The sequence below is a fragment of the Diabrotica undecimpunctata genome, chromosome 1, assembly GCF_040954645.1.
Source record: "Diabrotica undecimpunctata isolate CICGRU chromosome 1, icDiaUnde3, whole genome shotgun sequence".
NCBI lineage: Eukaryota > Metazoa > Arthropoda > Insecta > Coleoptera > Chrysomelidae > Diabrotica > Diabrotica undecimpunctata.
This window is the reverse complement of record NC_092803.1, coordinates 117,181,579-117,197,516: the sequence shown is the minus strand read 5'-3', so window position 1 is coordinate 117,197,516 and position 15,938 is coordinate 117,181,579. Positions and strand designations below refer to the sequence as shown.

At 31.7% G+C, this 15,938-nt stretch overlaps 1 protein-coding gene across 1 annotated transcript; it reads right to left on the bottom strand.

The window, feature by feature from the left end:
* Window positions 1–14,367: 14,367 nt before the first annotated feature.
* Window positions 14,368–15,501, bottom strand: LOC140434636 (uncharacterized). Its single transcript, XM_072523049.1, has 2 exons — window positions 15,075–15,501; window positions 14,368–14,759 (listed from the first exon to the last, which is right to left on the bottom strand). The coding sequence occupies exons 1-2, from the start codon at window positions 15,499–15,501 to the stop codon at window positions 14,368–14,370; spliced, it is 819 nt and encodes a 272-aa protein (XP_072379150.1).
* Window positions 15,502–15,938: the final 437 nt, after the last annotated feature.

The following is a 15,938-nucleotide window of genomic DNA, read 5'->3' as shown; positions in this document are numbered from 1 at the left end:
TACCAATAAATTTGTGGGCGGCGCTTAAGATAAGTTGCTTAAACTGTTCTACATTCGAGTTAACATCGTCTGTTATATCCAAACTGGAAATGTTATTATCGATATATTGGGAGAATTTTTGCCAATTTCAATTTTTTATTCTCCACTTAGATATGAATATGGGTCCCGATGAGGGATAATTATGGTTTCTAATTAGGATTGGAAAATGGTCACTACCATATGTATAGGTTTAAGCGTCCCAACTGAGACAATGAGCTAAATTTGGGTCGCAGAGAGTTAAATCGATGCATGAGGAATATCCTGTTGAAATATTGAATCTTGTAGGGCTACCATCATTAAGAAAATTTATATTAAGTTGATCTAAGATATCGGCAATACTTGAACCTCTGACAGACGTGTGATCTGAACCCCATATTATGTTGTGAGCATTAAAGTCGCCTAGAATTATACTTGGACGTGGCAGTTGCTTTATTAACCTGCAAAGGCTATCAGAACTTACTTGTTTGTCACAAGGAAGGTAAACATTACAAATAGATACTAGACTGGTAGATATGATTCTGATAGCAACGTCCTCCAAATCACTGACTATTGGAATTTTAATCGCCTCGATGAATTTGTTTACTAGTACTGCTACACCACCGCTTGCACGACTTGCATCTGTACGGTCTTTGCGGAAACAAGTGAAATTTTTTGAATTGTACAACTGATTGGTCTTTAAGTTTGTCTCCTGTAGACAAATAATATCTGGAGAATATTCAGATAAAAAAAGCTGTAGCGTAGAGAGACGATGGAAGAATCCATCAATGTTCCATTGAAGTATCGAGTTGAATGTTGTTAACAGATTCGGAGTTAGATAATACTGAACGATTGTCTACAGAAGAGTCACTATCTAAGTCAGAAATCTCTTTCCCTAAGTGGTTGTATAGTTTCTTTTGAAGTTTTGTATACTTGTTTTTTTGTAGATCTATCATTTGCCTATTGATAGCTGCTTTGTAAAAGATGGAGTAAACCAGCCATATCAGTTGCAAATTCTTTAACGACGCTAATGGTGTCGGGGGAGCCTTCGACATTATCAATCAGTAAGGACAATTGGTGGAAATTTAAAACGAATGGTGGAGTATGATTATTAATGAAATTTTTTAAGAGTTTCCCGTGTAGATTGGACTTTAGATGAGCTCGGTTTTTTTGGTTTAGAGGTTTTGGGTTTTGCAAACAGATTTTCTGATGAAATTGCTGAATCTGAAGGAGGCGTGTCGATCTCACCAATACTTCGTTTTATGGAAGAACTTGCGTTTTCGCAATTACTATTAGAGTTTTCACTTAGATGATGTGGCTTTATTACATTTGGAAGTACTGGAGCAAACTCATTGGTAGTGACAGAGGTCGAGCTTTTAGTTTTATTTGTAAGATTGGTTGAAATGGTTGTTTCAAAAAATTGTGGTGATGTATCAGTTTTATTAGAATTTTCTGCAGTTGTATCTAATGGAAAAGGAGCTGATAGATTGGAAAATATTCCTTCCGAAGTTTGTGAAAACGGTATTGCCGCTGAATGAGGTTGATTAAAAGTGTTGCTATAAGTAGAAGTATTAGTAATTTCTTTGTCGTGGAGATTTGTAGGTGTAGGTGATATAGTCGGATTTGATAATGGATAACTTGATGACTGCTGGGTGTTTGGTACCTTGTGTAGTATACTTGTTGAAGCTGTTTGATTTGGTACTTCATTGTTTGACTCAATATGCGTTGATTCCGTTAGTGAACTGTTTTTGCATTGGGATGATATGTGTCCTGTATTTTTGCAAATAAAGCAGGTGAGTGTACCTTGTGACAAAAATATGCGGTAAGGTGTTTGGTCGAAATTTATTAGAATAGAATCTGGAATTGGTGATGTTATAGGGCTTATATAAACTTTCCTCCGAAAGCTCAATATGTGACTATATTCGGGAAGAGTCGAGCTAATTTTCAGAAATGATATTGGGGAAATAAGCTTTACACCGATATTCTGTAATTCTTCAACTAATACTTGATGAGGAATTGACGGGCAGACTCTAGACAAGACTAGTCTTTCTGCTGGAGAGACAATTTTTTGTGCTGTTACAACTTCGCCGAGTACTTTTATAGAACCATGTTGTGTCATGAAGTTATCTACTACGGTTTTGTTTGCCAAATACATGCAGATTCGGTAGCATTATCGATACAACTAAATACAATTGCTTAGTTCTTACTCGGAAAAGAATGTGAAGCGGCTGAAGCATAACTGTTTGTGATATTCGAACGTTGATTTACTGGACTGGTTAGATCGGAAGGTGTGTTTACCTTGTGTAAAGTCATTTTAAGCTGCGGTGGCGAAGGCCTTACTCCGACTCTGGTAAGTGAAAAACCAATCGCATGCTACTATAAGCTACTGGTAGCAGCTAACCTCACAAAATGATTGTACGGTAGTGTATATTTATTATTTGACGTTTTCTTTTCACAATAATAAAATAATAATTACGTATAGATGACTTACGTAGTAGTATCTAGTAGATAAACACTTTAATTTTAAAAAACTATTTAATAAAACCACTTGTTTTTATTAAAAACTAGGAGTAAGATATCAGTACAACTTAACCGTACCTTTCCAGGGCCGGTCCTTCTAAATATCTTTTACACAAGGTAAATCCGGGTAATATTGACACATCTTCACACAATACATTTCTTCTCGCATATGACTATACTTAGAATTTTGAAATTATGCGTATTGATAGGTTTTTATATTAGAAGTAAATCGAGATTAAAAGTATTATTGTATTTTCAAAGTCAATTATAACAAAGAGTAATAGCTCTAGAGAGCTATTACTCTTTGTTATAGAGACCTTTACTACAACTTTTAGCAAAACTATGGCTTTGTCAGCAACGGTAGGAAATACAAAGCATTTTTCTTTCCTTCTCATAAAAGTCACTGGTTCTTCAATACCGTCAAAAATAATTTCTGTTACCTTTCCAATGTAATGATGGATTTTATTCCTATGCTTATCAACTGTAAATTTTACCAAAACCCAAGAGTTTTTCCCAATTTTGGTAAAATAATTCTTTCTTCCTTTTGTTTGTTCTTTCGTTTTTGCCACTGTATTGGGAATATCATCTTCATCTTCCAATAGTCGCATCTCAGTCTGAATCGTCATCCATTTGTAAACTAACTTTTCTCTTAGAACTTGGTCCAACTGTTTTCTTTTTCTCCTTTATCAGCTTTCTATTGGGTTTTTAAAACTTCTTGAAATGCTGTCTGAACAATTTTTTTCCAAAACCTCTGCGCTACTAAGACATGCAGCAAATTTTCTTCGAACTCTAGTCCGTTTCAGTGTTTCTGGTCTTTTTTCTTGTCTCTTTAGTGCTGATAATATTGAGAGTTCCAAGATTTTTTCGGTATCACATTTTTCTGTATGGTGGCTAGACGTACTGGTAGAATTTAGATCATCTGACTAAAAGTTGCGATTACCCTAAAGTTTTAAGTTTTCGGGAAAAATTGGAGCAGCTCCTTCTTGTTATAGATCTGGAGTAAACGTGTGTGCTAATGACACTTCACATTTTTGTAAGATCTTATCCTCACTTAAATGATAAATACCTGGCCCTACAAATCCGTCAATTTTATTTGCTCTAGTGAAGTGTTACGATAAATATAATGACTCATAAAACTGTAAACATATTATTTCTAATTCTATTCTATTCTAGTAAGTTCGCCGCTCAGCTAAAAAACCTGTCTGCCTTCCATCCTTTTTGACAGGGTCGCCGTCCAAATTCGAAGGGATTTTCGATTAACGGTATTTTATATTTAAAGGGGGAATTTTGTTGAAAGCAGTAAGTTCTAGTTCTAGTTTTGAATATCGAGTTTAAATTGTAAGCCGGAAATAAATATAAATAAATATTGTGAAATAAATTAGTGAATATTGCAATAAAGACTTTAATAAACTTGTAAGTGTTATAATTGTAGAACCTTTTGTAATAAATAAAGAGAATAATTAGATTTAATAAAAATACTACAGAAGCATCCTACCTTGACCAATGTCTTACATTTTTGCATCCCATGGGACAGTAATAATCTTTTAACACATTGCGTTACGATGGTTTTACGGTTTTAAACATTCCCACATCTAAGGGCTCCAAAGCATGAGCTGTGTGGGCCGGCAAATACAAAAGTTCAATATTATTGGCACAGGCCGTTTTCATGAATGGCACAGTCAAGTGTGAATTGTGACCATAAAATATTAGAAGCTTAGGGCCTTTCAGTTTTGCAGTATATTTGATGAAAATCTTTTCAAACCAATTGGCACACTGAACTGATTTCATCCATCCCGATGGCGAATAGTTAAACAAAACATCGTCGGGGCAGTTTTGGCACCAAGTAGAATACAAGTGTAAACTTTTATAGTTTACAAACAACGGTAAATACACCCCTATTGCACTACAGCCAACCAGGATAGAGTACGTCGATTTTGTTACGGTACTTACAACTTTATGTGGATTTTTAGATCCTTTTCGACATAAAATTATTTGGATTTCAACATCTGTTTGAAAACCAGACTCGTCACAGTTAAATATATTTTTTGATTTGTTTCCTAAACCATTATTTTCAATAGCGTTTTTCAGCTGTCGATAAAATACACTTTAGCTAAACAGGCTTTCATGCGGTTTTTGGGAAGGTTTTGAGCAATTTTAAAACTTAGTAGGTCCTTCCAACGTCTCTTAAACCCTGCAATAAAAATAATTGTTAATTATTAAATTTATTTTAAATTTAAAACAAATGTTTGCAGCAATCCAATCTTTTCCGGGCAATCCGTTTTTAAAATAATTTATTCTGTCAGTTCGTTTTAGGTAATCTTGTACACAAACTATTAACTGCATTCGATCCAATCGAAATCACCAGACTAATAATTTGGTTAATGCATGAACTATTAGTCGATCTTCTTCTTTGGTAAGTATAATAGGATTTCCAACATCTTTACATTTAAAATTATTTATATGATTCAATAAAGTTGTCCAAATAATGACATATATTTCATCAGGTTTTCTTACGCTTATACAATCGTTTTTAACAGCACTCACGGCAGATTCTATCCTTTTTGTAGTGTATGTTTTGTAGGATTAGCGTATTTTGTATTAATTATATTTTTCCGATATAATTTCTGAAAAAAAAGTAAAATGTAAGTAAGTAGGTAGCTAATAATATCAAGAGTTTTTGAAATTGACACTATACAATAGTAAGCCAAATATTTAGAACCCTAATAAGACCGGTACTCACATCACACCGGCTCAGAAACCTGGACACTCACTAAAAGAGAGAAAACGTTGTTAGCCACCATAAAAAGAAAAATCTTGCGACACATATATAAGGGCACAAAAGAAAACGGAATATGGCGAAGAAGATACAACTCTGAACTATACAAGATATACCAGGATCCGGATATTATAACATTCATTAAAATAGGACGGCTGCGTTGGATAGGACATGTAGAAAAAATGGAAGAAGGCGAAATACCAAACAAAATATTTAAACAAATGCCAGTAGGACAAAGAACAAGAGGATGACCGAAGCTGAGGTACTTAGAACAAATAGAAAATGATATAACAACCTTAAAAATAAAAAACTGGAGAAAAAAGGCACGAAACAGATCAGAATGGAAAAGAATCCTGGAACAGGACAAGACCCAAAAAGGGTTGTCGAGTCAGTGATGATGATGACTATACAATAGTGTAACATTGATACATGGCAAAGTTAACCTCAAAACAAGTTATGGATGTTTTATTTTAATTTAAACACAATATAATACAATATTTCAATAAGTTAATTTATAACGATTTAAAACAACTTAACTTATACAGAAAATGCAAAGGATGACTTAGAATAATAAAGATTTACTCTCCTTCTAAAATTTAAAATGCACTGTTAATCAGCTTTTGCCTATTCTTACAAGAGGGCGACACTACATCGGGATATTTAAAAATGTGTCAATGTCTGCTCCCTGTCATAGTTACTTGCTTTTACCCTACTTTTGCATACATTTTTGTTAATATTACAATTAAAGAATGTTTATTTCTTTTAAATTATTTGTCCAGAATAATGAGTTTAGAGGCGAGGCAATGAAGCAATAAACCTACCAATTTTTTGCAGTTGGATGGACCTCAATCAAACTTATTAAGAGCGTCAGAAAATTTTGTGAACCAAATTGATAATGTAGAAATAAAAATTGCATTATTGAATTAAGAAAATACATCTAAGTTCATTTTGAAGTGTTGAAAATTGATAAGCTTTTAGTTCAGATATAATTGTCGGAAATGACTTCAATATTACTACACAGGGTTTTCTGGGATCACTTAATACAAATATCATGACGGCGATAGTCTCCGAGGTACCTGGTGCATCTGAGCCTCGGCTTCTAAAGTTTTGTGGAAATTCGATACAAAATCAGTGCAAATTCGTTACTCAGGCGTTTTTGGGATTGCTGAAGTCTATTTTCATATCTGCGATGGTGTAAAAGGGATGGTGTGCACCTGGTGCCAACACGGCTCTTGTCTCTTACAGTTTTGTGGAAACTCTATACAAAATTAGTGCAAACTCGTTACTCGGGGGTTTTTAGGGTTGTTGATCACGAATATCATGGCAGTGATGGTTTTGGAGACTATCAGTTTTGTATCGAATTTTCACAAATCTTCAGGAGATATGGCCTAGGTGACCAGGTACCTTGTTCAATCAGGCAATTTTTATTTTCACACCATCACTTTAGTTTAAAAAATTTCGTGAAACGTTTTATTGAGATCCATCCAACTACAAAAAATTGGTAGGTTTTGGGCTTTTTACTGCTTTATTGCCTTGCCTATTAAAGCAAGTAAACTAAATCTGAATAATACTGAAACAAATAAAAGCTTCTTCAATAATAATCTATTTATTATTATAATTAAGACCATTTACATTTTTAACATCGATTAAGTATAAACAGGTACATAATTTTAAAAGTATGCATATTCATTTAATGTAGAAAATAAAATATGTGCGCTATATTTCTTCAAAAATGTCAATCGTCGTTCAACATCATAATTTTAAACGACTACAAGTATGCGCTATTTTATTTGTTGATATTTTAAAAGTTGCAGCAATTCTTGTCCATTTTCAAATCGCATATACTATGTGTGTTGTACAGAAACTTCTGCAAAAGCTACATTAAGAAATTTCCCCATTAAGGGATGAACCTTTTTTTCCCATTAAGGGAATAGCTTTTAGGCTATTGGAAGTCCTGGCCAAATCAAAGTTAATTTATTTTAACAATATAACAATAGTGCTCTTATACAGTTTTTCTTGTGTTTTTTGTTTTTTTTTTTCTCATTTAGTTAATTAAGTTTTAATGTTATAGTGTCGTAGAGTTTTTATAACATCATAAAAAAATTAACAAATTGTTTTTGTAAGTATGAACCCTGTTCGTTTTTTACTTATATTCTAAGATCATTTGTATTTGTAGAGAACTGATGATGCTTTTAAAAAAAGAATAAAGACGAAACGTATTATATATATATATATATATATATATATATATATATATATATATATATATATACGTATACCATTTTGTTGGTCAAAAACATTCAAGCTTCCATACTATAAATGAGTTCAGCGCTTCGTCCTGTCTGCGTGATCCTCAACTTCTTTCATGCTTCTCATATAAATACAAAAACTGGAAACCTCCCAAGCGCATAAATACGCTACCTGAGAGAATCTGACGCATCGGTCTTGAGATAGATACTGGGTGGGCATATTAACACTATCCTCACTCATCAATCATCATTTATTTTTAATATTTTTATCTCCTTAGAACCATTTGTCTATTTTTTAAAACTATTTCGAATTCAGATTATTCTGTCTTGAATTTAATGATTTGTTTATACCAACAGATAAATTGTGTATATGAATCTTTCTATTACAAAATTTGTTTATAATATTCATGTCTCTATGATTTAATTAATTACATTACAATTACATTACATTTCAAGAAATATAAGAAATTTCTACAAAAAATTGGTGTAAATTCCATGGGCATGTTTATCACTTAAAAGTAAAGTGCAGGGTATTCATGTCAATGTAATGGGTCGAGAAGAGATTTGTAGCACTAATTTAAACACTCCGAGAATTTGACTATTATTTATTTATTATTTCCACATACATCGATTTTGAAGAGGATGTGTGAAAAAAAACGTTGACTGGTTAACTGACTTTCAAGAACTAACTATCTATTAATAACTTTTTAACTACTGTCTATATTTTTCATTGCTTGACTTGGATTAAATATATTTCATATTATTTGTTGGATCATTATCGTTACTACCAAAATTTATATTTCTATTATTTTAATGAGGAAAGCTCAGTAAGCGTCCAAAAGTTATTTACTTTTCTTATTGAAGTTTAAACAAGAAATTAGTTATGGTCAAATAAAAATATTTTGATTCTAATTTTTCTAATGAAATCTAAAATGATTAAATTCCCTTAACAAAGGAAATTTGTTATTGTTTATTCGTTAATATTAGTAGTGTTTCATTTAATTCAATTTAATAGGAAAAGTTGCATTATTATTTCTGTGCTGATTAGTTAAATAAAGGCATTGGTGTAACCGAAATAGGGTCGTTTCATTACATCAAGTTAATTGAATAACACATGCAGACATGATCTTTGGTGTTTTGAATTTGATGTGTCCTTAATTTATACAGATACGTTGATTCTGAATGTGAATTTGGTTTTAGGGCATCACATCAAAAGTTTAAACAAAACTAAAAAAAATGAGACAGTTTGTACTAGAGGAAAGTATTTTTCGTAAATTACATTAAAAAAATATTTCTTTAAAATACTTGACATATGAATAGAAACCATTTTAGTATATTATATTTATTTCATTTTAATGACAACACTACCGGTGACGTCAACTTGACAACATCGGACGTTATTTAAGAAATATGTAGGTAGTGTCAGTTGTTTGTAGCATCGAGCATCTAAGTATTTAGTGCATCATAATGTGATCAAGAAAGTGTAAAAACAGTTCTGATATATATTTTTTACGTGTGTGATGATTTACCGATAGCAAAATCACCGAAATATAACATAATTTATCAAGAAAGTTTATCACGCTTACTTTAATGTAAACCTTGGTGAGCAGGACAAATTTTGAGCTATACACAAAGTGTGATTTCAGTGTTTTGAACTAAGGAGAAAATGGACAAAAGGTACATGTAACTCTTTATTCTTCGATATTCCTATGGTATAAAAGAAAGCAAAAACCATAAAACAACTATTACCTGTGTTCCTGAAATATTTTAATTCGAAAAATAAACATACAATTCAGTATCCTGATTTAGCATCTTCTAAACGACCTATAATACCTCATGGGCCAAGACATCTCTATGAAAGTGCAAATGGAAAAACCGATTAAAATAAATTCATACATGATATGGACCAACAGTTTATTTCAGCTGAACTAAATCACTTAGTGAGAGACTTGGGACTATCGAAGGATGCTGCAGATTTACATTTTCGTAGTATCTTCTTCTTCAAGTGCCACCTCCGCGGCGGAGGTCGGCAATCATCATAGCTATTGAGACGTTTGATACGGCTGCTCTAAAAAGTTCATTTGATGTACATCCGTACCACTCTCTCGGGTTGTGCAGCCATGACATTCTACGCCTTTCTATGCTTCTCTTTCCTTGGATCGTTCCCTGCATAATCAGTTGAAGCAAGGTGTATTTTTCTATACGTGTTAGCCGAAATATATAATATAATATAATATAATGTTCGAGATATTCCAATTTTCTTGTTTTAGCTGTATTTAAAATTTCTATTTCTTTATTCATCCTTCTCAGAACCTCTTTGTTTGTGACGTGTTCTATCCACGATATTTTCAGAATTCTTCAATACACCCCCATCTCGAATGATTCCAGCTTTTTCATTGATGCTCATTTAAGATCCAAGATTTCATTCCATAAAATAAAGTCGAAAAAACATAGCACCTCGCCAACCTAACTCATAGTTCCGATTTTAAATCCCTTGTACATAGCACTCTTCTCATTTTGTTGAAATTTACTCTAGCCTTTTCTATTTTGATTTTGATCTTCTGAATGTAATCATTTTTGGAGTTAATCATAGTTCCCAGATATGCATATTTGTCAACTTGTTCGACGTTGGTTCCGTTTATTAGAAGATTCTCGTTATTTCTTTGAGTTTTCGATATTCTCATAAATTTCGTCTTGACATTCATTGTCAGACTATACTCTATTCCATACTCAGATATTATGGTCACCAGTCTCTAAAGATCTTTAATATTTCCGGCTAAGATCACAGTGTCGTCCGCATATCTAATGTTGTTAATGGGAACTCCATTTACCTTTATTCCAGCTGTTTCACCCCCAAGAGCGTTTTTCAGGATCTCTTCGGAGATGCGTTAAAAAGAATTGGCGACAATACGTATCCCTGTCTCACTCCACATCTAATTTCAGTTTCTTCTGAAAGCTGTTTGTTAACATGTACTTTTGCTCGCTGTTTATAGTATAAATTTGATATGATCCCGAGGTCGTTGTAGCCAATCTTGTTTGATTTCAGGACATTAATTAATTGTTTATGTCGTACTTTATCGAATGCTTTATTATAGTCAATAAAATATGCGTATATATTTTGATTGACGTCCTTGCATCTATGTATCAGTATATTAAATGAAAAAAAAAACGCGTTTACTAGGCCTTTGCGAAAACCAAATTGTGTACTATTTCGTAGTATAGACATCGTGAAAAAGAATTGCCGGAATATTTCTCTCAACAGGGTTCACTTATAAAACTGACAATTACGATTCTACATCGTAGGGATTATTTATTTATTCTTCTAAAAGAAGTCTGAAGGGTGTCTTGTTGCACAGTGGTAATACATCGGTGCATATTGCTTACTCCGTTCATCTCGAATCTTGAGCTGTTACTAAATAAAATAAAATATTGCGAATCATGGTGATAACTTTGTAGTTACCTCAAAATAATATCCATGCCTTTTGTCAGCAGTCTAGATTCACAAACGTCAAACTGCATTACCTGGATTTCCACGTTGACGTGAATTCAACAAAAAAAAAAACGCAATTTTCACGGAAAAAGGAAACGATTTTAATAAAAAAGTCAAAGATTATCGAACGCCGAATATACTACATTGTTCTTTTATCGACAACTCAGTTTTTCAGTGTTATTTTCTATTAAAGTTTTAATAAATATTTTCTCCGTATTTCTGGCAGTATCTATGAAAAATTTCAAACACACTTTTCTTATATATCTGACGTACTGAAAGAAACTTAGCACAGACTCGTGATCAGCATATCCCATTTACTAGAGGACACTTATTAAAACCGAAACACTTTTTCATACCAACATGATTGTGTATGAAAAAGTGAAAATGAAAACAAACAACATGATTGTGTAATTGATCTAGTCGTCTATAGAATAATAGATCAGTTTCTGAATGTTGATATTAGTTATACGAAATAATTTTTTTATAATTGCATATATTTATAAAGTATTTAAGTATGCGCTTTCTGTTATTATTATGCCTTACGTTATTAATATTTTTTTGTTAAGAGCATACGCTTAAATATTTATATTATCGTCACGTTTTATTCTGAAGAAGTGAGAAGTGATATTTTAAGTCAAGGTGAGCATTACAAATCCGAAGTGACAGTAGTTCAAAAGCAGGTGGATCCCATTTGTCGCAAGCAAATGAGCTTCTTCCATCTACCCGTACATTACACAAACGGCATAGACAAAGATCCAGATGTAGTCGAGTTACAGTCTGAGGGAGAAAGTGGCTTTCCTGAAATATCTGCTCATTTCATTTGCATAACCGTCTCATATGATAAACGAATGCCGTTTGTCACAGTTAGAACATTTTGTGCATGGACCGACCCTATTATTTTTCCTGATTGGATCACTTTCTGTGACAAAATGATTTAAGACGTGTTTTGAATGTTAAAATGCGGAATCATATTTCAAACAAATATTTTATGGGGGCATATAATATTTTACTTGTTTGCTAAAACGGTTATGAGTGAAGAATGTTTTATAAAAATTAATAAAAGGGAAACTTTGCAAAAAATAAAACAAAATGATTGCGTATTACAAAGAATTTTTATTTAAAAAATTAAATCGTTACTTTTAAGAAAGGAGCGTACAAACTTTAACTCTTATGTGAGCTATATGTTATAAACGTATCAAGAGGGATTTTAAATTAAATTATTTCCTCTTAGACTACAAGCCCATGGGGCATGGGATTGTAGTCCTTATAGTCCTTGTAGTCCAGTTTTAAGGGCTCATTTGTCCTAGCATAAATCACATATAAATCAATACTACAATACAATAATAACAACTTTAGAAACTATGCCGCCAATTGTTATCGGCACAAGTGACTACACAGGTAAGGTAAACTTACCACTCAAGGGGAATTTTTGGCACATGTATTTGTATGTTTATATATATATATATATATATATATATATATATATATATATATATATTATGACGATTGGGGTTTATAGAAAATAATTTATAAGTTATATACTACATAATATTAGATATAAAAAAGTATTTGATTATTTTAAATAAGTTATATACTAGAGAAATTTATAAAAATATATTTATGTGAGGGCATTTTAAGAAATTAGCATATAATAATTGTAAAAAGTTGTATTTTAGTAATTATAATGTGGTAGATACATTTAAGTGAGCCATGTGCCTAGGCAACCAAAAATACTCTCGAATTGACAGATAGAAATTAATCATAATACGAATATAAAGTGGGGTTATAATAATATATTGTTTGAATTGTGTATTTTATTAAATTAGAGTGTTAGTTACTAATTTGAATGTTTATTCTGATCTGAAAAGCCTAAATGTCAACAAAATTATCAATGGAACATTAACGAATTCTCCAGAGTGCAGAATTTGACCATTGTTTACGGTCGAACATTCTCGAAATAATGATTATGGCGGTGGATCGAACAGATATTTTTTTTCGAGAACATCTATATAGAAGTTAATAGAACGAATGGAACATGATCTCTTACCAGATGGTTCTGGAATATCCAAAAGGATATAAATACCCGTGATTTGGATTCAAGATGGCAGTCATGGAAGTTTTTAGTCAGAAGTCAGGCCAGTTCATTATGAAAGTTAATAGACACATTTAGTTAGTGAATAGTGAAGTAAATTGTTCAGAATTTTCAAGAAGTCAGTCAGAAAAGTTTAGTAAGAAATATGAAAGTTAGTTGGAGTCAGTGAATCAGGTACAAATAGTCGAATTGTTTGATATAGTGAGTTAAATGAAGATTAAAAATTATGCATATAATTAATGCACATTTATAATTATACACAAATAATTATTGAAGATTATAAAAGTATATTGGAAGAAATTAAATTATATTATGGTTGGAGATTAGTATAAATCAACTTATAATAATTGGATATTGGTATATTGAAAAGAAGAATAAATATAAATGCTGTTTGCTGGTTTGGTTGGTGGTGTATAAATGCTGGTGAAGAAAACTATATCTTAAATTGGTAGAAGCTGATAATTGGAAAAAGTAATTTCACAAAAAACAAGGATAACTGAAGTACGAAGACATTCAGTGGTGATTAGAATCTATATAGTGGAAAACAGTTCATTTAGGCATTCAGTGAAAGAAAGGTACAAAATTTTGTTAATATAATTTAGTTAGTGTTATAACAATTTCAATTTTGAAGATAGTTTGTTTAAATTTAACATTGTCTATAGAATTTAATTAGTTTTATAAGAACATCAGTTTAAAGATAGTTTATTTTAAATTTACATTGGCTAGGTTAGATATATATGTGTGTTTCATAATAGTTATAATAAAGATAATTTTAAAAAAGTACTTACAAGCTAATTCTTTGAGAACCGCGATAAAAACCCTATATTATAAAAATACTCATTGCTCATCATTCAAACAAAAAACACATCATAACAATATATATATATATATATATATATATATATATATATATATATATATATATATATATATATATATATATATATATATATATAAATGTGTGTATATATATAAATCTTGTTCATAGCGTAATCCGCCTTTGGGTTCCCGTTCGCCAAGCCTGTCTATTCTGCCAGTCTTCTTCAGATAGTTTTCTTGCTGACATTGCTTTTGATATTCCTTGCACCCATGTTGTTGGTGGTCGTTCTCGTTTTCTTTTCTCTGGTGGTATCCATTCGTATATTTTTTTTTGTAGCCTTTCTTCCCTCATACGTCTAACATGTCCGTACCATGTTAATTGTTGTTTTTCGATGTCTTCTTTAATTTATCTGTGTACATTCATTTGATTCCTTATGTCCTCATTTCTCATATGTTCTAATCTAGACTTTCCCGTTGCTCTCCTCCAAAAACCCATTTCAGCTGCCAATAGGTCACCTTTAAGTTTTTGTGATAACGGCCATACTTCTGAGCCATATACGATTACTGGTTTCAATATGGTATTATACATTCTTTTTTCCGTTTCCAGTCTTCTGCCATAGTACTGCCATAGTACTGAATTCAATGCACCTATAACTCGTTTTCCTTTGGTTATTCTGTCTTTTATGGCTTCATCAGTTCTTCCTGTCTTTGTTAGTTTTACCCCCAGATATATACATTGACCGCATTTCTTAATTTTCCCGTCTTCCAAGTCGAGGTCATCTGCAGTATGTTCTCCTCCTATGCAAAGATATGCGTTTTTTGTAAATTTACTTCGAGGCCCCAATTTTTGTACTCTTTCATTGTGTTTCTTGTGTTTGTTATTACTAATTGCTTTTCTAAGCAAAAAGATGCCAACATATCTCCTCTTTCATTTCGTATTCCCAGACCATATTTTCCTATGATATCTTCCTGTTCACCTTCATCAATCTTTGCAATAAAATCTCCCATGATAATATTGAGATCGTGTTTCTTTGTAGGTGCTAATACTTTTTCTAAATCATGATAGAATTTTTCAATTTCTTCTTGTTCATAGTCTTGTGTGGGTGCATATACTTATAATATGTTCACATTGATTGTTGTTGATTGTATTTATATCATCAGTAGGTATTCTGTCTGAGAATAGGACGACGTTTTTTACAGCTTTATCTGTTTCCTTCGACAAAATTATTGCTACACTATTTTTGTGTTTTGAGCTGTCTTCTCCTGAATAGTATACAATGTGATCATTTACAGTTACTTTTCCAGACCCTGGCCATCTCATTTTACTTATTCCAAGGATTCTTATATTTAGACGCTTCATTTCTTTAATGGTGTTGTGAATTTTTCCTGGTCCGTACATGCTTTTTACATTCCATGTACCTATTTTTCTTTCTTTAGAAAATGTGTTCATGTTTCTAGCTGATCGGGAGATTCTTAGAAACCCTGCTCCATTTAAGGAGCGCCCGTACTTGGGGCCGCTGTATTCATCAGCCATTTCCATGATTTATCAGTCTGTATGTTACTTCACAATCATCAAAACTAAAGAAGTTCAAAAATACTACAGGAAATGTTTTCCGTTAAAAGATTTAAACAATATTTTCACTTTTTCTTTCTCCTTGACCGATAACCTCAATTACAGTGTCTTAATTAGTTTTGAATTTATATATATATATATATATATATATATATATATATATATATATATATATATATATATATATATATATATATATGTATATATATATATAATATATATAAAATATATATATATATATATATATATATATATATATATATATATATATATATAAAATATATATATATATAAAATATATATATATATATACATATATATATATATATATATTATGAAAATTAATATTAAACTCACCAGTCTTCCGGGTTGAACCGCGTCGATATCCATTGAGCCGAGCTTTC

Excerpts from the sequence above, each read along its gene's own strand:
- LOC140434636 (XM_072523049.1), bottom strand. The coding sequence starts at position 15,501 with ATGGAAATGGCTGATGAATACAGCGGCCCCAAGTACGGGCGCTCCTTA. Across the intron at positions 14,760-15,074 it reads TCAATGTGAACATATTATAA|GAGGAGAACATACTGCAGAT; the intron begins GTATATGCACCC and ends ATCTTTGCATAG.